Genomic DNA, 21,965 nt, shown 5'->3' with positions numbered 1-21,965 from the left:
AACGCAGCTCCGGATCAGCAGCAGGAGGAAAGGATGAAAAGAAGAGGAAAGAAAGGAAGAAAGAAAGAAAAATGAAGGGAAGGGGAAAGAAAGGAAGAAAGAAAGAAAGAAAGAAAGAGGAAAGGAAGAAAGAAAAGGATATGGAAGTTAGAAAAAAGAGGACGTTTGCAAAAATAGTATAGAAGCCAATTTCATCTTCTTGGATACCTTACACAAATCCTTGTAATAAAAGTGATGACTGTATAAGTTCATCCGGCATTTCAAGTAGTTCCTACAAGCATTTTACGTGATTATGTTGATATAGCTTATTATTACTCAGCCTCATTTATATTCCACAATAGACTCAGTGTTGAGTCAGAGGCATTCAATTTATACTGTCAGTACTTCTATTACCCGCCCCTTCAACCTGTCCTTTTCTTTAGAGTTCCGTTGAAAATTGCGCACGTCATATTGTACTGTCTCTCGTCTCCTGTTTCCATAACCTTATACTACTGCGGTATAATCATTATATAACATTTTTATTCCCACATTCATATCTATTCTTTCCGGAAACTTGTCCTTCGATCAGAATGAAAGGTCAGTTCTACAACTGAACAAAACTATAATTTGCGTATTGTATCCCACAATTTTAGAGAAGGTTCTCATTTGAACTATACGGCAGTCTAAATGCTCGGTACATGATATTTGCTTTTTAAAATAATAATTAACTTACTTGCATCTTATACTCAACTTCGTATTTTTATTATGTCTGTATTAGTAGGCCTGGTATTGTAATATCAGTGGGATACTAATAATAATAATAATAATAATAATAATAATAATAATAATAATAATAATAATAATAATAATAATAATAATAAACTTCGCGAAGCGTTCTGACGCTATTTTATTTACGACTACATCCCTGTCATTGCGTAAATTACAGGCCCTGGTATAGACCCACATAGATCCTACATCTAAACTCGGACTTGGACAAGCTTTTTTATTTATTTATTTATTTATTTATTTACTTATTTATTTACTTATTTATTTATTTACTTATTTATTTACTTATTTATTTACTTATTTATTTACTTACTTATTTATTTACTTACTTATTTATTTATTTACTTATTTATTTATTTACTTACTTATTTACTTACTTATTTATTTATTTATTTATTTATTTATTTATTTATTTATTTATTTATTTATTTATTTATTTATTTATTTATTTATTTATTTATTTATTTATTTATTTATTTATTTATTTATTTATTTGTTCGTTCGTTTGTTCGTTCGTTCGTTTATTCGTTTGTTCGTTCGTTTATAGTAAGTTTGAAATGAATACAAATTAATAAACACAATGAAAGTTAAACTAGCCCACTCCTGAATGAGTAAGACTCGTGCTCAGGAGGAGATTCCAATACAGACCAAAATAAAATTAAAATTGAGAGTGAATACAGAGTAAATAGTGTTTAATATGTTTAAACCCATACTATAAATCCAATACAATTTTTTTAATTTTTTTTTTTATTAATTTGGAGAGGATTCGTGGTTGAAATATTATTGCAATAAAATTTGTTTAATAATCTGGGACCTTGACTCATGCTATGATAAAAAGCTGCATTGGTTTTACATTTTGGTTCAGACAAACGCAGAGAATTCATATTTTTAGTTCTATATTTATGTATATACCTTTCAAAGTTATTAAAATTTCTGTGAAAATATTTTAATAAAATAAAATAATACATTTGTTTAATGTTGAAAACTTTGAAATGTTCAAACAACAATTCAGTTGGGTAATCTTTCTGCTTTTTTAAACAAATTTTTAATACATTTTTCTGTAGTAAAATTAACGGATAAAGGTTGGATTTATAAGTTCCACCCCAACCTACAATACCATACATAAATATAGATTGAAATAATGATAAATAAATTACACGTAAACAGTTAATTGACAAAATATTTCTTAGAATAACAAAGTAACATAATGTTTTACGTAATTTATTACAAATATAATGAAATGATTATTCCATTTTAAATGATTATCAATAATTATACCCAAGTATTTAACCTCATTAACTTCATTAATAACTGAACAATTTCAATTTATATCGGAACAATCAGAATTATGCATTTTAATTTGTAGTATAGATGAAATTGGTTTATTACCTTTATTATTTAAAGAAAATGGGATAGCTATTGTTTTATCTCTATTAATTACAAGTGAATTTAAATCGAACCATTTTTTTTATTAATTTTAAGCCGCAATTTGCATTATAATAAGCGTCAGTCCAAGTTTTTCCACTAAAAAGTAATCAGCATACGAATATAAATCACCTTCATATTCTTTAAGGTCTATCATTAAAAGGTCATTAATATATATTAAAAATAAAATCGGTCCAAGGACTGTTCCTTGCGGAACACCTATTTTAATTTTAATAAATTCACTTAATACATTATCAATTTTAGTAGCTTGAACTCTATCATTTAAATAAGATTTTAATAAATTAAAAGCATTACTTTTAATTCCAACACAATTTAATTTCTCTGATAATAAATGATGACTTACTATATCAAAAGCCTTTCTTATATCCAAAAATATACCAAAAATATAGGTGATTCTGTAACTTAATTACAGACTTTTAGGGTTGAGAGGAGATTATTATGAACGACTTTTATATAGGAACACGTGTCTTGAAACGTTTCGTTTGGTAATTATATATCGTGATATGTGTGCTAACTGGTTCAAAGAATATCGGAGAGCCATGGTAAAATAAATAATTTTGTTTCCTTCGATGTATGCAATGATGTTGCCCTGGGAATTTTTGTAAACATTACAAAGTTCATGCGAATAAGTACACAACTTTGTTTTCAGTGTACATTAAAAGAGTCATCTGTCAACGAATTCATGGCAGATACACTGGAACCTCACCTCAGTTTATATGCAACTCTCCTTGTATGACGTTAGGCTTATTTGGATTAAGAACTACGTACAGAGAATAATATTGTTTCCTTTTTCTTGCTATCACGGGACGATACAGGTTAAGAAAACTGGCTGATATATTAGTCCATATTTCATTATGAAGAGAAAATAGAAATGAAAGAAAAATGCAAGGCTTTATCAGTCAAAATATATTTACGATGCCAACTAGCTCATATTGTGTTTATAAGAATTCACCAACGTTTTCAGGATTAGGAAGTTTGTAACCAAACTTCAGGAAGATGGCCTTTAGCTCGCTACACTGATTACACATATCAAGGCTTGTAACTACCAAAAGGAACGTTTCCGGACTACGTTCCAATATGAAAATTGTTCTTATTGATCACCTCTGTTGTTGTTGTTTTTGTTGTTATTGTTCAGGCAACTAGGCCAGGAGATAATGGGGTAGGGTGGCCAGTTTCTCCCCCTCCAATTGTATACATCGCTGATTAGCTACATATTACACTAATCAGACTTCAGATGCATACAAACAATATTGTTCTTCTGACACAAATCGTCAAGTGAGGTGTACTGCCTGATAATAGATGTATGTACAAGCCAGAACCTCAGAAGTATGACCAACTGTATCAACCCCTAAAAGTTTGTAACAAAGTCACTGAATCATATATTAATATCATCCCCGACATTGTTGTTTAGCCAACTGTCCGAAGACAGGTTTGAAATTCATGAGTGACACAAATAAGGCATCGCTCATGAGGCAACTAACTAGGAGATAATGGGGTAGGGTGACCAGTTCCTTTCCCATCCCTCACATACTAAAAAGAAGATCATTGTAATGCTACTCAAGGAAGTAGCAAGATAGAATAACACAGAATGCGAAAACTAAACATCGAGTCAACTCGCCTTGCCTCTGATTTGTTGTTGTTGTTATTATTATTATTATTATTATTATTATTATTATTATTATTATTATTATTATCAGTTTCTATCTGATGCTTTTCCAATTCACTGCAGGCTAAAGCAGGGAGATGCACTATCACCTTTACTTTTTAACTTCGCTCTAGAATATGCCATTAGGAAAGTTCAGGATAACAGGCGGGTTTGGAATTGAACGGGTTACATCAGCTTCTTGTCTATGCGGATGACGTGAATATGTTAGGAGAAAATACACAAACGATTAGGGAAAACACGGAAATTTTACTTGAAGCAAGTAGAGCGATCGGTTTGGAAGTAAATCCCGAAAAGACAAAGTATATGATTATGTCTCGTGACCAGAATATTGTACGAAATGGAAATATAAAAATTGGAGATTTATCCTTCGAAGAGGTGGAAAAATTCAAATATCTTGGAGCAACAGTAACAAATATAAATGACACTCGGGAGGAAATTAAACGCAGAATAAATATGGGAAATGCGTGTTATTATTCGGTTGAGAAGCTCTTATCATCCAGTCTGCTGTCCAAAAATCTGAAAGTTAGAATTTATGAAACAGTTATATTACCGGTTCTTCTGTATGGTTGTGAAACTTGGACTCTCACTCTGAGAGAGGAACATAGGTTCAGGGTGTTTGAGAATAAGGTGCTAAGGAAAATATTTGGGGCTAAGCGGGATGAAGTTACAGGAGAATGGAGAAAGTTACACAACACAGAACTGCACGCATTGTATTCTTCACCTGACATAATTAGGAACATTAAATCCAGACGTTTGAGATGGGCAGGGCATGTAGCACGTATGGGCGAATCCAGAAATGCATATAGAGTGTTAGTTGGGAGACCGGAGGGAAAAAGACCTTTAGGGAGGCCGAGACGTAGATGGGAGGATAATATTAAAATGGATTTGAGGGAGGTGGGGTATGATGATAGAGACTGGATTAATCTTGCACAGGATAGGGACCAATGGCGGGCTTATGTGAGGGCGGCAATGAACCTTCGGGTTCCTTAAAAGCCATTTGTAAGTAAGTAAGTATTATTATTACTATTATTATTATTACTATTATTATTATTATTATTATTATTATTATTATTATTATTATTATTATTATCCGTGCCAAGTCTTTTCTTATAGGTAAATATTCTACTCATTTTTTTTTTTTCTTTGAGTTGCTAGGTAAGGACAATTTGTTTATCTGTTGTTAGTATTATCACATTCTATTATATACAGTCACGAAGCTTGAGTTGTTGAGAGTACTAGGAACAATAGACTGTCCCGGTACTGTTTTACATTGTATGTGATGTGGCGATAGTAGCGATCCTAGTGGTTAGCAACTATCTATGGATGCATATTCTCTACGTATTGAGCTTCGTGACTGTATATAAAGTAGCCACGTTCAATTAGTAGGCTAGCGGTGTCAAAGAGGACGGAAGCTTTGTAGTTTCAATAATTTTAATTATGTCGCGCTGTCCATTGTCGTCAACTCTTTTGAAGGCCGCTCCAATAGCTCCACGCGGAGTGTATAAACCAGAGTTGCAAATTTTAGCAGTGTGTCTTGTTCTAGTTCACAGTGAAAATTAATTATATTACAGTTCTTTAAATAATTAATTTAAAATAAATAATCTAAATAGGCCTAATATAAATAATCTTCAAATTAATTCATGCTTTGAGCAATTAAGCCTAGCCCATATCTATGTTATATTAATATATAGCAGCAACAAACAAGACGTGACAACGTCGCATTTTCATTTTATTATCGGTGCATGCAATAAAGACCTACAAATCTTAAAAGGAATGCCGCTGCCTAATAATTAAACGAGGCAACTCTACTAGACTGTGGTATTATTGTAAAGTACATTTCAAGAATCATCTGTTTATCTATTTGGGATACATAGTGCATACTTATTATCTTCAGTTTCTCATTTGAAATGTGCAACGACACAATCGTATTTTTGAGATTTTCTACATTTATTTTGGAAAAAATGCATGAATGTAAACTCAGCAACTAAAGCAATAGCTATGTAAAGTGGAAGGATAGTAGGATAGCATCAAACTAGTTCGTGGATGGCAACCTAAGCCTTGAATGTAAATCTCTCTCATGGAGACCACCCATTCTAGAGAATGAGACTATCCACCAAACTGGAGCAGTGAAATGTCATTGGTGTTTCAGTTGTCACCTGCCCCTCAAGTGCCACTAGTATGCAGACACAACACTTCAAAGTCTTTCTGAAATGATTTGAGCACGAAATAGGCATATATATATATATATATATATATATATATATATATATATATATATATATATATTACGAGTAACCTACAGAAGTTGCCTAGATTCTACATATAATTCCTGTTTTCTACTTTGTCCTAAAATAATGTAAATGACTAATGATCCCATTGGCACAGACTGTGCTTCAAGACAAAAGCACAGCCAACTTGAGCATTCCAAGACCTAGTTTCTTTCCTACCAGCTTCACATTCTGGAGCTGATTGCCAAGTTACCTGATATCAGATCAGACTTTCTTTCACTGTAATTCTGTATGTGCTAGCTATGTCACCAGGCTGTTGTTGTTATTGTGAAGACATTTTTTAGAATCTAATAATACAAGAAGAATCATAGATTATTTAGTAATTTAGGGTGCTATTCATATATTCGTTATCCCGCGCTACGAGCGTGCTAAACTAACCCCGGTTATCGACGGGTTACTTGTACAGGATTCATATTAATTATATCATATCGCTAACACTGGTTTATGAATACGAAAAACGTTAGTTCGCTGATCATCCACCGGAAGCCCGGGCTAAGAATGTCTATGAATACGGCCCTAGTTTTTTTTAGAAAACGAAAGGATTTTTTTATTTAAAAAGTGACTATCAAATTAAAAAATGAAATTCCAACGATTTTGCGAAACGTCTAAGATACTAGAATTACTGTAGTACAATACAGTATGTACCACAGTCTAGTATATAGTCACGAAGCTTGAGTTGTGAGGATACTAGGAACAATAGACTGTGCCGGTACTATTTCGCATTGTCTGTAATGAGACTATAGTAGCGATCCTAGTGGTTAGCAACTATCTATGGATGCATATTCCATACGCATTGAGCTTTGTGGCTCTATATACTACACTGTGATATGTACTTTCTTTAACACTGCACTGTAGCGTATTTCATTTGATATTCATGCATATACATAACCCGTATAATCGATATTTCCATGACTATTATTGGAAAACCTCCAAGCGTGATCAAATGAATGAATGAGGAAATAGGAGGGAAAACATTTAAAGGGTACGAGAAAATGCATCCTTACAAGAGAAATTGTGCCGACAAGAAGTGTATATGTGAGCTCCAAGCTTGTTCCACTCCGATTTTCGCCGTTCCATTAGACCTACATCAGAGAATTTTCAAGGGGAAAGCCGAAAATGAGCGTAACTTAGTAGCTGTGACATGAAGGGGAATAAAAACGACAGAACAGCAACAGGTCGGGATTGACGAAGGTAAGTGCCGAAGTCCAATGAATCCAATAAAAGAATGGGGAAATGGGAAGAATAACGTTAATTAAAAGATATGCGAAAACACGTCTTTGCAAGAAAAATTGGGGTTGAGAACCGAGGCACATTAAGTAGAGAATAGAGTGAGACGGACCACGTGGAAAACCATTCTGTTTCCATGGTACCACGACTGACGTCATCGTTTACAAAAAAAGTGGGACAATTTTATTAGGATTTAAAAAGCAAGTTTGACTAGAAATAAAATAAATTAACTTTGTGTTCTTTTCAGAACCCAATTATGTAACTCATTTTTAAAATGGTGAAAAGGAGTTTTCTGTTCGCAAATTATTGAAAAAAATGAAGCCAACTAAGCGTCACTTCATAATATTATTATTTTTATAACTTTATTCTGCAGCTGTTATCCTTCATGTTTAATATTAACTCGAAAACAGCTTATAAACCGTGCAGTCTCTCTCTCTCTCTCTCTCTCTCTCTTCCCCCCTGTGCCTCCCCATCTCCCCTTCCCCCTCAATCCTCACCTCTCTCCAGCCGTCTCTCTCTCTCTCTGCTTCTTTATTTTTACTTTTTAAAATAATTGTCTTACTTGCATCTTACTCCAATTTGTATTTTATAAGTGTGGATTAGTGAATGTAGCCTATAATAACAGCAGAATTAATAATAATAATAATAATAATAATAATAATAATAATAATGATATAATACAGTATTTATCTGCGCACTTACGCCTACATACGACACTCCACCCTCTTATTCGATCCTTTACCTGCGCGCTTAAGGCTACATACAGTAGTTACAATACCCTATTCTTTTCCTACATCCTCTTTCTCAAACAACTTTCTTCAGTCGCCTGTAATTCTGGAAATTTTTGCTGTCAGTTTATTTACTTCGGTACTTTGTAGTCTCGGTAACTGTGATTCTGATTCCAGTAAGTGTTAACATGAAAGCTCTGGTTCTGATGTTATGTCATTCAGTACAAATTCATATTTAAATCTTCTTGGAAATGTGGTTATTCATTGCAAGGATTCACATACTACCAGGAAAACACTATTTTTTTTTCCGAAAGAATTAAGTACATACCGGTACTTAAATATCTTTGACTTATTAAATAAAGGGGGTAATACTATACTGGGTGTTCAGTTCAAAATGTGTCTTGGCTCGCTGCATGCCGTCATGTGGCTAGCTGATGAGCCTAGAGAATTCAATCTCCCTACACTTCCGCAGCTCAGGTGTATAATCTAAGAGGCAGAGAAGTTGGCTAGCAAGTACGGCGTTCATTCTGAAGAGTACGTGCCGATACGTACGGTAACGCCGGTAGTGGCAGGAATGTGAACTGTTTGGAAATACGTACTGTCGAGATATGGGGAGAGGGTTAAGACGATTACTTACGCATTTGTTGACATTAACTTCGACGGTCAATATGGACACGGAGCATTTGATTTGTGTTGTGGAATGTTACCATACGCAACCGATGATAACAAATACCCTGCGTACGACTTGCCGGCGCAAAACACAGTTCGAAAGAGGTTATGGTAGCACACAGACCGTACAGACCGCCATCTGTTGCTACGACGTTCAAGTTATACCGTACACATTCTCAAGTTCAGATTGAAGAACGCCTTAAATAATAGGCAACTTCTCTAACATATAAACTGAAACTCGCTTCAAATCGGTGACCCAACAACAGTGACGTCATGACACACTTTGAAATGAACACCCAGTATAACTGATCATGAATAATGTAATTCAATAAGAAAATTATAATCCTACTTTACATAACTCAAAATCATAATACCTGCTTAATAAGCAGCCCCTGTAAATAGGCTACGCGTTTTACACGCGGTTCCTTGAAGAGCGTTTATCCTAATCAGGGTGCGAATTAACGAGGGGATGGGGAGGATTTTCCCCCTGTTGGAAGTTGTCCACCTCTCATAAATTCATATTAACATCCCTGCTATGGATAACTTCTATCCCCACGCACAAAATATAATTGTTTTAATACGAGTATACTTTATAAAGTAGTAAGCAAAGAAAATAATATTGATATATTATTATCACCGGCAAGCTAACAACAATCAATAACTTAGGAATTACACATCTTATCTTAAGCCTGCTCATTGATATTATTATTATTATTATTATTATTATTATTATTATTATTATTATTATTATTAATTAACAGAACGGATTGCGTAAAAGATTTGGGAATATTCTTTGACAGTAAATTGTATTTTCATAGTCACGTTGATTACATTTACAATCACGCAATCAGAATGCTAGGAATAATACGGTCAATAACTTATTCTTTTTCCACGCTCGATTCTCTTTTAATGCTATACTATACATTGGTGCGATCGAAACTAGAATATGCATCTGTAGTTTGGAACTCGATTACAACTACGGACTCGGCTAAATTAGAAAATATACAAAGAAAATTTATATCCTTATGTTCATTCAGATTTCTGCCCATTAATTCCGGGTATAGTTATGAGAGAAAATGTGAATATTTTAATTGTCAAAATCTATATGCTAGAAGCCATGAGCTAGATTATCTGTTCTTTTGTAAAGTCCTCAAAGGTGATATATCCTGTGACTCTTTCTTAAACAATATTACCTTACGTATTCCAACAAAAGATATGAGAGCCCACAGACTTTTCTATATTAGAAATTCGAAATTTCTTTCACCAGTCTCCAGATGCATTAAAAATGCCAACATGCATGGCTGCGAATTCGATCCCTTCAATGTATAGACTTTGTTTGCTCTTGGCAACGATTTATCATTTATGTATTCTTTTAGACATTATACTCAATTAACATTGTCTCATAGTATTCTTAGTTATCCATTCATATTGTAATTGTAATTATATTTATGTGTAATAATTATTTTTGTTTTATGTTTTTGTTATATTTGTGCTGAACTGTAATTGGCCACTGGCTGTTGTACAGCACATTAAATAAATAAATAAATAAATAAATAAATAAATAAATAAATAAAAATAAAATTATCAATATCATTATCATCATCATTATCATTATTATTATTATTATTATTATTATTATTATTATTATTATTATTATTATTATTATTATTATTAAGATGCAAGATTAAGATGTCTGTATCTAGCATTCTGTCCTTTCCCCATCAGAAATCTTGATTCGTACCCTAATAATAATAATAATAATAATAATAATAATGATGATGATGATGATAATAATAATAATAATAATAATAATAATAATAATAATAATAATATTTTTTCGCTTTGCGCCCTGGTACTATTTTATTCATGACTACACCCCCACTCATAAGTAAATTAATAGTTACAGTACCCTGCAGAAGAGCCTGCAGTTTCTTCAAGAGAATAATTAATGCTCAGCATATATTAACGTAGGTGATGAAGTCTTAAGAATATCAGGTTCACACTGAATGTACGAGTATAAATAGATTTTCAAAGTCGTAATTTGACCGAGATCTTATCTCTCTCTATATATCTCTATCTCTATATATCTCTCTATCTCTCTCTCTCGCCTCCTCCCTCCCTATTTTACATAAGTGTAACTTTAGTGTTATGTATGTCTCAGAAAGCACATTTTAATGCAAGAGAAGAAATTCATTCAGAAGTATTTTATCCAAAAAATGTCTCTGTTTCAGCCCATGAGAATGGGGCTGCTATGGACCCAGATTCAGCTCAAGTTCGCGAATTCATCGAGAGGTTGGTAGAGGCTCTAGTGTCAGGCCAATTGGATGATGTGAAAGTAAACCGTGTGTACAATCACCCAGAATGTAAGTAAACTTGGAATAACATTTTTATAAGATTTAAGACATGTATTTATTTTGTTAAATGTAATTTAGAATTTAAATGCATCGGAAGAGAATTGTGTAACTACTTAATCCAATATGTCGTGAATATTTAATTTTCACAATATAAAAAATAAGCAAAAAAAGATTAGTGGTGACAGAGATAAACATGAAGCTGGGTGTTATGCGAGGTAGATGAAGTTCACTGCTTTTAATTTATCAGTCATCGAAGTCTTCAATACTGTAGTGTGTGTACAAATATGCAGTGTGTAAAGAGTTTGTATAAAACTTTATGAATATATTCCACAGACGGAAAGCTTAAAAAAAGTTATATTAACATGCTTAGTTTTTTAGTTATGAAGGTATTACTTAGTTCACAAATTACATAGTTTTGTTAACATGTTATATTGTGTTGGTATAAAATAAATAACTACTCTTCACTGAATTAACTGAAATATTGCACAATTTATAAGTTAAAGCAATTAAATTACACGTCATTTATAACAAATTGCAAAATGAACACTGAGAATTCTGAGCTGACATCGTAACAGGAACGATTGTTGAATTTATTTCAATAAAAGCACTCAAAATTAGGTAGATTAGTCGCATATACAAGTATTAAAACTGAAAATGTTTAGTTTAGTGTCCATTTATCACTAACTTAAACATCATGATACTTTTACATAGCATGCTGCATGTTTCGTTGACAATTCATACAACTGAGAAATTTTATAAATTATGGGACTGGTAACTCGCATCGATCTTCTATTATCTATTGCAGTTTGCCTTTACCTTCACTTGTGCGTTAGAATTAATGTATATTCTCATAGTGAGTGCACAATCTGGAATCGGCTTTCATTGGTAAAAGTACGTAGACCTACAGTTCAGGCATGCTGACAATAGTAATTGTAACACTGCTGTTTAGTCATTCTACTATTCTAAACTAGTAGTAGCTAAATACAAGAAAATTGTAATATTAAGGGGGGTGATGGGTGAAATTTATATTTTCTACATTTATCAAGCTACGTACTTGATTTTTTTCACGGTGTTATAGATAATGATTTGGTGAAGTTTAATCTCTATGAGTCAATTAGTTTCTGAGTTATTAGCAAAAGTATTTTGAAAAATTTGCATGTTCCAAAATGAAAAGTGTCTCTCAGTTTTTCAGTAAAATGTTTGAAATATTTTTTTACAAGACCAGTGGCATATTTAGATAAATATTACGCAATAGTTTTCCTACGTCTTTACTACAAAAGGGAGAAAACAGTTTTATAACCACTGCATACCTAAAAATAGAAATTTTCCATTGCTACTATAAACATTTGTCCCTCGCCGTGGCATTGTGGTCTAAGGCATCCTGCCTAGGGCTCACGTTACGGAATGCGCACTGCTTCGAGTCCTCATGGGGGAAGAAATTTTCTCATGAAATTTCGGCCAATGTATGGGACCAGTGCCCACCCAGCATCGTGATGCACTTGGAGAGCTACAATCGGTAGCGAAATCCAGTTACGCAAGCCAGCTATAACGGCTGGGGGGCTCATCGTGCTAACCACACGATACCTCCATTCTGGTTGGATGATCGTCAACCTCTCCTTCGGCATGTGGCCGTGAGACCAGCAGCCAGCTGGTCGGTCTTGGCCCTTCGTGGGCTGTAGTGCCACGGATTATTATTATTACTATAAATATTTAATTTTTTATTTCAAAAAGTATTAATTTAATCATAAAACCCATGCGCTGTTTTGTTAACTATAGTATATAGAACATGCAGTAAAAATGTCATGTTCCTAGCATCAAAATGTTAAAGCCTTTACGCTTCGAACGTGACGAAATGTTGCTAAAAAAAAAGTGTGAGAAAACAGCTTGTAAAATTTGCATGGAATTGAAGTTCAAGGGTGCAGCCGTTTATATATTGCGTAATTTTTATGCTTTCGAGCATCTCAGAGCATTGAAACTTGCTCAACTTATAAATAAGAGATTGCTGATTATTTTTACAGGAAAACAAAAATACGATTTTTGACTGAAAATGGTCAAAATTTCACCCGTCAAAAATCGTATTGTTATTTAAAAACTGAAATTTAACTGCACCCAATCTTACGACTTTCGGTATTATTAAAACGATCTTTGTTTTAAAATAAGATGCGTCTATTATGCAGGGAATTTTGTTTTTAATTTTAACGCGAAAAATTGGGATGCGTCCATTATGCGAGGGCGTCAATTACGCGGGTAAATACGGTAAGTTACGCAATAAACAAAGGTGTAAACTCATTAACCAAGAAGTAAATATACCAATGAAAGTAAACAGGTAAATGCATTATAGCTTCTTAATAAATTGCAACTTCATCATTTCCACTTTTTTATTAAGCTATTCGCTGTTACATAACTTAACAACATTTGTTCTGTTGCATAAGTCATCTCACACACTATGAGTGTTGATCGGCATGAGGGTGCTTGTGGTACTAACACCTGGGGCTATGGCTGGCTATGGTTATTTGCAGATGACCGCATGTTCTCCTGCCACCACACTGCGCTGTGCGAGAACCTCGTTCGTCTCTCATTTGCCTTGCAGATGGCAATTGCCAGTAAGTGACAACACTAGACTATTCACAATTGAACTGAGTTTGGCTTCATTAAATAATTAATACATTTGAAATAAATAATGTTTGTTTCTAATTTGATACATGCACAGCATAAACGTAGTGAGTCAACATTACACTGACAAATTAGGAGGTAAAGTAGACAATGTCACAAGGAAAATCTAAATATACCGGGTGAGGCATTTAAAACAGACCCCCTGAATAGCACGGCCATTTGTAGTGATAGAAGACAAATCTTCAGACAAAAGTTGTTTGGAGTGAAGAGGGACATATTGAATGAAATGAAATGCCCACAATGTGCATAGAATTTGTAGCTTGGTCTTTGCAGAAGTTTGTGAGCGAGGTTTTCCTTTCACGGCAGTTTTCAACGTGATATCGTCCACACGGCTTCTGACACAGTTCACACACACATTCGTCGTTGGGTTCGTGGTATCTCTTGGTGGCACAGATCTTATGGTGAAAACCATGTACTGCGTAACGGGTCACTATGTGTCTCAGTTCGTAGTTTGTGTTTGCCCAGTCTCTGGTTGTCATGGCGTCTGTTATGTAGAACTCGCTCCAGATGGCGTTCTTCTTTCATCTGAGTACTTCAAGGGCTTTCTCGTATGCTGGGGTGTCCTGCATGCAGAATTGCGTTCTAATATCTTCGATGAAGAAGTGTTCCATCATTAGTTCGTATGTTAATCGCGAGTGTGTTGTTCTTCCTACTCCTGGTACTCTTTTCATGAAGGATGATTTGACTCATTCAATTTTTCCCATGTCGCCGACTGTTAAGTTTTCCCACATGATATTTAGTCCATAGGTTGCTATTGGTGCTATAGCTGACCTAAATAAGGTCATTGCCGTTTTTGTTTCTAGTTGTTGCAGATTCTTGATATTGTACATAGCTTTTATTGTACATTGTACATTCTTTCTTGAATGTGGATTCTGTATGATTTTAATGTCGTTTGAAGTGTTACTCCTAAATATTTAAATTTTTGCACTACCTCAAGTGGCTCGTTCTGCAGTGTCAGGGTGTCTTTTTTTCTTTGTTTGCCGCCGTTTCTGAAGTTCATTTGTTTTGTTTTCTGGTGGTTTATCTGTAGGCTGTTTTCCTCTGCCCATCTCACGATTTTATTTAGGACCTGTTGTAGTTCTTCTATGTTGGACGAGCCTATCGCCATGTCGTTTGCGTACATAATCAACGATGCAGTGGTGTCCTCTGCGATTTTTGTTATATCTGTAGTCATGATATTCAAGAGGACCGGGGACATATTGTGGTATAGATATTTGTTGGATAGGTGCAGGTGTAGGGGAGATATGGAAACCAACTTCATTATTTTAAATGGATTGATATGATATATTATTTACCATTTAATAGTGTGTTTGTAGACTTATGTGTTTTAATGGCCATTGAAGATAGGTGAAGGTTAATTATGGTTCAAAGTGGTGATCTCGAGCATTGATACATGATGCAAAGCAATTCTGAGTGGAAAACATTGCACGTTGAATTTCATCAGAGCTTATTGTCTAATATGCTTGTGTTATACTGTCTTCCATGACTTCAGGGCTTGTCGGTATTTCTTGGTATACTGCTTGTTTTAATTTTCTCCGCAAATAAAAGTCCACTGGTGTTAAGTCTGGAAAACGTGCAGGCTATTTTGCGTCCTCATGCACACATACACATAAAGGAAACTACAACGAGTTGAATGTTTGTTTACATTCGATTTGTATGGTTCAAACTATATAATGGGGTAACCCAGTAGTTCATCGGTTCATTGAAGTGAATTAATTTTTCCTAACCTTTGACCTTCAACTATCATCAATGGCCATCAAAACATAGTTGTTGTATGCATCTTCAAACTTGCTATTAAAGGGTACCGGTAAATAAAACATATCAATACATTTAAAATTATGAAGTTGGCTTCCATATCTTCTCTACATCTGCACCTATCAAACAAATACCTATACCACAATATTTCAGTATTCAGTATGTCCCCCTTCACGCCAAACAACTTTTGTCTGAATATTTGTCTTCTATCACTACAAATGGCCGTGCTACTCAGGTGGCTTGTTTTAAATGCCTCACCCTGTATATCCTTACTTCACTAGGTTTTGTTTGTAACACAATTTCTTTTTAATTGAGAAAACACTTCACTCAAAGTTAGCCACAAAATGTGATAACAGCGTTTTGGTAACTGTAGCTAATACTTCATTAAAAACACTTCTAAAACTTTTATATAGACTGAGTAGACCTACTTCAAGTTATACAACTTCAAGATAAGGTAATTTAATGTTCAATTGAACATTAAAAATATCTGAACTATGGCTAGATGGAAATTTAAAATGATCTACGTATGACGATTAGAATCCACTGGATCATGGTTATTTCCATTCTATTTTTACTTACACAATAATATTTTGGGGAAATTCATCAACTGCTAAATTAATTTTAAATTGCAAAAGAAAGTTATTTGAATTATAATGCACATTTAAATCTATTAATTATAAACAATTTTTAGAAAATCTGTGCCAGTATATATATTTCCTTTATAGTCTGCCTGGGTGACACAGTTAGTAGAGTTCTGGCCTTCTGTGCCCGAGGTTGCGGGTTCGATCTCGGCCCAGATCAATGGCATTTAAGTGTGCTTAACTGCGACATACTCATGTCAGTATATTTATTGGCATGTAAAAGAACTCCTGCAGGACAAAATTCCGGCACACCAACGATGCTGATATAACCTCGGCAGTTGCGAGCATCGTTAAACAGAAAGGATAATTTACAATTTCTATTGTGTATATATATATATATATATATATATATATATTTATGAATCTGATGATGTTTATAAAAATAAATTTGAGATAGTTTACAAAACATTCAGATATTTACCCATATAACGCAAAGAAAGAAGGAAAGAAAGGATTGAAGGAATGAAGGAAGGATCTTCATTACTCCATGTGATACAAGTTTGTACCAAATGGCTTCAAATGCACTAATTGGAATATGAACGTTTAATTATTTAACTACCAAAAAGAATTAACTTCTTTATACCAGTATCAATTTCAAATTATTTTGCGTGCATTTGTATTTAAATATTGGTTTCATGGTTCAAATGGATTGTTCGAAAATTACAATTTGTAACTTTTACTGTAATTAAAGACTAGACATAAAAATGGCTGTAAGTACTTATATCTTTGTAAATTAGTTTTCCCAAAAGAAGAGTATGTTCCTGGCTCAATCCACTAAGAAAATAGGATAAATCCCATTTAGAATCTAGCTTCTCCCATAGATGTGCAGAACATGTGATATAATTCATTGCACAAGAAGGTCCTGCTTTCTAGTTTTTTTCTATTTGGCACTTACAGCCATTTTTATGTCAGTCTACAATTTAGTTGTAAATTGTTTATATGTATGTAAGTATATATGTACATATTTCATCTTATGTTATATTAAGTTTAATATTACATTCTGTTATTAAAATAAATTTAATTGTGATTTTTATAATATGTAAATTATCTTCGTCTATATTATTTACCTTCATCAGAGAACATATTCTTAAACACGTAAATTATTGTTCAAGAGTCATTGAGGAAATAATAAATCAGAAATCGAGGAACGGCAATAATTATACTGTCTAATGCTGCTAACTGTGAAAGCTTGGCTTGCAGACATTATAATATGTTGGGAGCATTGCAAAGGAACCAAAGTTAGCATCCTTCCAATCAGTACAGAGTACAGAAATGACTTTATTGATATAAACTAGAGTGGTACAATAAGCCAGTAAGTAGGCTGCAGTGTAACCAGGTTCTACTGGCAAGTTGTCACTGGTACAAAACAAAAAAGTATTCGGAGGAAATCTGTCTCGTACAGAGTTACGAAATTCTCATAAAATCTTACGAAGATCAAAGTCCGCTCCCTTTGATGAGAAACAAAGAATGTACTGGGTTAAGACTGGGCTACAATTATATGCTCTTCTTCTGTTATACTTGCAAAAGAGGTGTTCGTATGGTATGAGTAGCATACTGGTACTTTAGGTGAATTGGATTATTTACAGGAAATTTATCAAGACTTGGTCAAAAATAACAATAACGAGAAGATTTATATTATTATGGGACCTAGTTCGCTGTCGGGTTTTATGGTTTTAGATTCGTTGCGCACCTAGAGGAAGACACTTGAAAAGTGTAGCTACCAAACAATATGAATTTCAAATAGTTTTTTTTATTATCAAATCTATTGTATTTAGTTTATTTTTAATCTAATTACAGGCAAAACTTTATTATATTGCAAAAAATAATTACAAATCTTTAATAAAATACACACTGCCTATATCTGACACGAAAAAAAAATAGCATGTCGTCTGTCTCCTTGTTACTTACTTACTTACAAATGGCTTTTAAGGAACCCGAAGGTTCATTGCCGCCCTCACATAAGCCCGCCAGCGGTCCCTATCCTGTGCAAGATTAATCCAGTCTCTATCATCATGCCCCACCTCCCTCAAATCCATTTTAATATTATCCTCCCATCTACGTCTCGGCCTCCCTAAAGGTCTTTTTCCCTCCGGTCTCCCAACTAACACTCTATATGCATTTCTGGATTCGCCCATACGTGCTACATGCCCTGCCCATCTCAAACGTCTGGATTTAATGTTCCTAATTATGTCAGGTGAAGAATACAATGCGTGCAGTTCTGCGTTGTGTAACTTTCTCCATTCTCCTGTAACTTCATCCCGCTTAGCCCCAAATATTTTCCTTAGCACCTTATTCTCAAACACCCTGAACCTGTGGTCGTGCCAGAGAATCAGTCCTATTCCGAGGCTTATTATAGGGATACGTAACAAGCTGTTTTTTACGGTGATGGGTTGTAGCCCTTCGCCCAACCCCCAAGCTGGAGGACCACCCCTTATCGGCTGTCCACAACTGCTTATTCAATATATTCGCAGCTACCCTCCATATCTGGAGGCCGTCTCCTCTATCCGCAACCTGAGGACGCGCCATGCCGTGGTGATAGGGACCCACAATACATGATCTGTCTCCTTGTGTATAAATATTTTCTTCTTGAATTAAAGGACGAATTTCATTCATATAAAATGTACACTAACTGATTCATATGAAATATTGTGTAATAATTTGTACTTATATAATAGCATTTCATTTTTAAAAATAACTAAACGGCAGTTTACTGAAATTAACGGATTTTTATTTTGGTTTTATATTCAATTGCATCTTTATTTCAATTAACCTACTTCTGAATTGTTGCAGATCATGTCCTGAAATTCAAGATGATTTGTAATTAAATTATTATATACATGAAGTTAAAATGTTTTGTCTTATTAGAATGCGTTTTTGTGAAATTTTATAAACAGTTATGTTGAACAGCTTTCTGCAGACAATTAGGTTTTATTATTATTTCCTTTGGATCAATCTACAATCATTAGACATGTGTTCGTGTAATTTTTAATAAGTCTGTACATTCCTTGTCTCTTTAATATTCTGTCTGTAAAACAGTTACAATGGTACAATAAATCCACACCTATTTATATTTATTAGCTACTCCAAGTTAATAACGCGAACGTTCCAAGTACAGTTATCTTGCCGGGAATTTCTAGACATATATACTCTATTTTATTTTCATTGGTCGTTAATTAAAAAAGAAAAAAAAAACGGTAAGATATCCAGACATGGATGATGATGATGATGATGATGATGATGATGATACTCATTGGATTTATGATAAAGGAATAAAGCAGTAATTCGAGATTTTATGTTTAGATAAATCTCTGCCTGAAGAAGACTCACCATCTGCAGTCCATGCAGCCCTGAAGCAGCGAGTGCAGCGAATTATACAGGAGGCCATGACACTGCCAAATCTCAAAGTGAGTCGAAATATTCTGTCTTAAATTACGTGATAGCTTTCAGGAGAATTATAAAAGAAGATTTCAATATTAAATTGTTAGCACAAAATGCAATTTGTTCGTAAGTGAATTAAGTATCATATTTGTTTATTTTGCTTTATGGAAGAAGATAATTTGAAGACTATACAAATATTAAAGTATTTTGTCTTAAGCCTGGTTCCCTTAGCTTGGTGCTTGTGATGGGTATGCTGCTGACTCCCGTGTTTGTTATGATGTTGGTTACCGTTCATACACAGCTGACTCTTTTAATTCAAATCATCTGCTGTTCGTTTGCTGCTTCATTTATTGCAAACACTCATGATGAAGAAGAAACTAAACCATAAGTGCAAAACAACTAAAGTCCTACATTAACAATAGTAAATGTTGTAATAAAGTAATTAAACCGAGAGTGTAAAACAATTTAATTGCTGTATTCTTAGAAACTAAGGTGTACTGTACAAAAGGAAAAACAGATTTAGCTGGAAAACAACGAACTTGCCAACACAGTTCCAGTGGTGATACTTTTTAACATCTTTGGTTCCAGCGTGCAAGCTAGCACGAAAAATAGTAAACAACCTAATCTTGAAATCCAGCATGACAGCTAACAACATTCTTTTATAGTGTTCTGTCCAAGGGCAGGTCCTTCACTGCAAACCCAGCATTCTGCAGTCGTTCCTATTTTCTGCCTTCCTCTTTGTCTCATCATATGATACATATATCTTAATGTTGTCTATAGTCTTGTATCTTCTTCTGCCCCGAACTCTTCTCCCATTCACCATTTCTTCCAGTGCAAAATTTAATATTATTTAAACCTAATGTCTACCTATATAGATAACTTAGTGACCAATCTCATTTTTCAGAGCGATGTGCCTGTTGTACAAAATGGAAATGCTCTTCATAAATGGGATGATGACATCACTTCCATGACTTATGAAGACATTCTGGCTACTGCAATCCTCAACAAGGTAGCGTATGATTACCAGCATCGCTCTTATGAAAACCTTACGAACAATATCACTTATCAGCGGGCCAGTTCAAAAGGGAAACGACTCAAAATTTAAAGTTTTGAGAAACCTGCATTTTAAAGTTTCTGGTTACTGTGAAAAATTCAAGGATCATTGAAATTACTTCAAATTCTATTAATGATGTTTTATATGTGTTATAAGTTTAGAATCAGAGTGAAGCTACTTGGATTTTTCACAGCAACATGAAGCTTTGAAATTCAGGTTTCTGGAAACTTTTAATTTTGAGTTGTTTCCCTCTTTAACTGACCCGTTGATATACACCTCATTTAATTTAAAGTGAACTTTCTATTCAAATATGAGCTATTTTAATAAGCCAACTATACCTTAACAAGTAATACCGTACCTAACTATAAACCCAGTAGACCCGGTTCGATTCCAGCATGTTTCTTGTCTTGTACTTAAGCTGTTTTCTTTGTGATGATCTTGCTTTATGCTGACTGTATAACAAGAATATTATGGATTTATTAATTTGTCCTACAGAATAAACTCTGTAATGTTGACAATTAATATTTGAGGAGAAAAATTCGCTCCGGCGCCAGGGATCAAACCCGGGTCCTTGGTTCTAATAAATCCATAATATTCTCATAGCTAGCAGTGCATCATAACTGCGGAATCCTGGCCAAATAAGTCACTCAACTGAGTCCGCTCCTAGTATAATGGCAGTTGACACTAGACATATACGTCAACATATATGCCTAACTTGGAGTCAGGCGACAAAAGGGAAACACTGAAGGAGGAAGGTTCGATCTGGTGCTGTGGATTTAATTCGGCGTAGCTCAGTGGTCAGAACCAAGGACCCGGGTTCGATCCCCGGCACCGGAGCGAATTTTTCTCCTCAAATATTAATTGTATAACAAGAGCTGAGAAGTCTTTGTGAGAGTGAAAACAAAACAGACAGTGGAATAAAATCTACAGTTTTATTTTTGAAGTGCTTATCACACTGCACTATCTACAGTAACTGCTAAAGTGGCACAAAATTTACCAAATGATGGGTGAACAATGTCAGCTAACAACAAGGGCAGGCTGTTATATAGCAGCCTTAGAAAGATGGTCAAATATTCCATGTACCGTATTTATCATGTAAAACTGTGCAACTAACTGTAAAAATTTCAACGGGGCATTTGTACCTTACAGAAGCACTTGTATAGAATGGACTTGGCTGATAACTCTGACTGAGATGTGGTTGCAAGTTTTAAAGCGAAGCAGCATAACGTATCTTGTGTTACTTTCTTTATCTCCCAAAACTGAAAGAATCTGTACTGGGAAATTTTTGACCTGACACGACTCTTATCAGCAGCATCCTCAA

The 21,965-nt window shown here is 34.2% G+C and overlaps 1 protein-coding gene across 12 annotated transcripts in view; it reads left to right on the top strand.

Annotated features, from left to right (window-relative positions):
* The window catches only part of LOC138695021 (uncharacterized), a 329,089-nt gene that overhangs the window by 252,759 nt on the left and 54,365 nt on the right, over positions 1-21,965 (top strand). For 11 of the 12 annotated variants that reach the window (XM_069819315.1, XM_069819317.1, XM_069819312.1 and 8 more), the window contains 4 exons: positions 11,021-11,152; positions 13,663-13,746; positions 19,513-19,616; positions 20,495-20,599. In XM_069819315.1, the coding sequence (XP_069675416.1) occupies positions 11,021-11,152; positions 13,663-13,746; positions 19,513-19,616; positions 20,495-20,599 (425 nt within the window). The remainder of the gene's footprint in view (positions 1-11,020; positions 11,153-13,662; positions 13,747-19,512; positions 19,617-20,494; positions 20,600-21,965) is intronic. The other variant, XM_069819316.1, reaches the window with a different exon arrangement.

Source organism: Periplaneta americana, chromosome 2 (genome assembly GCF_040183065.1).
Source record: "Periplaneta americana isolate PAMFEO1 chromosome 2, P.americana_PAMFEO1_priV1, whole genome shotgun sequence".
Lineage (NCBI taxonomy): Eukaryota > Metazoa > Arthropoda > Insecta > Blattodea > Blattidae > Periplaneta > Periplaneta americana.
This window is presented reverse-complemented; position numbering and strand designations above follow the sequence as displayed.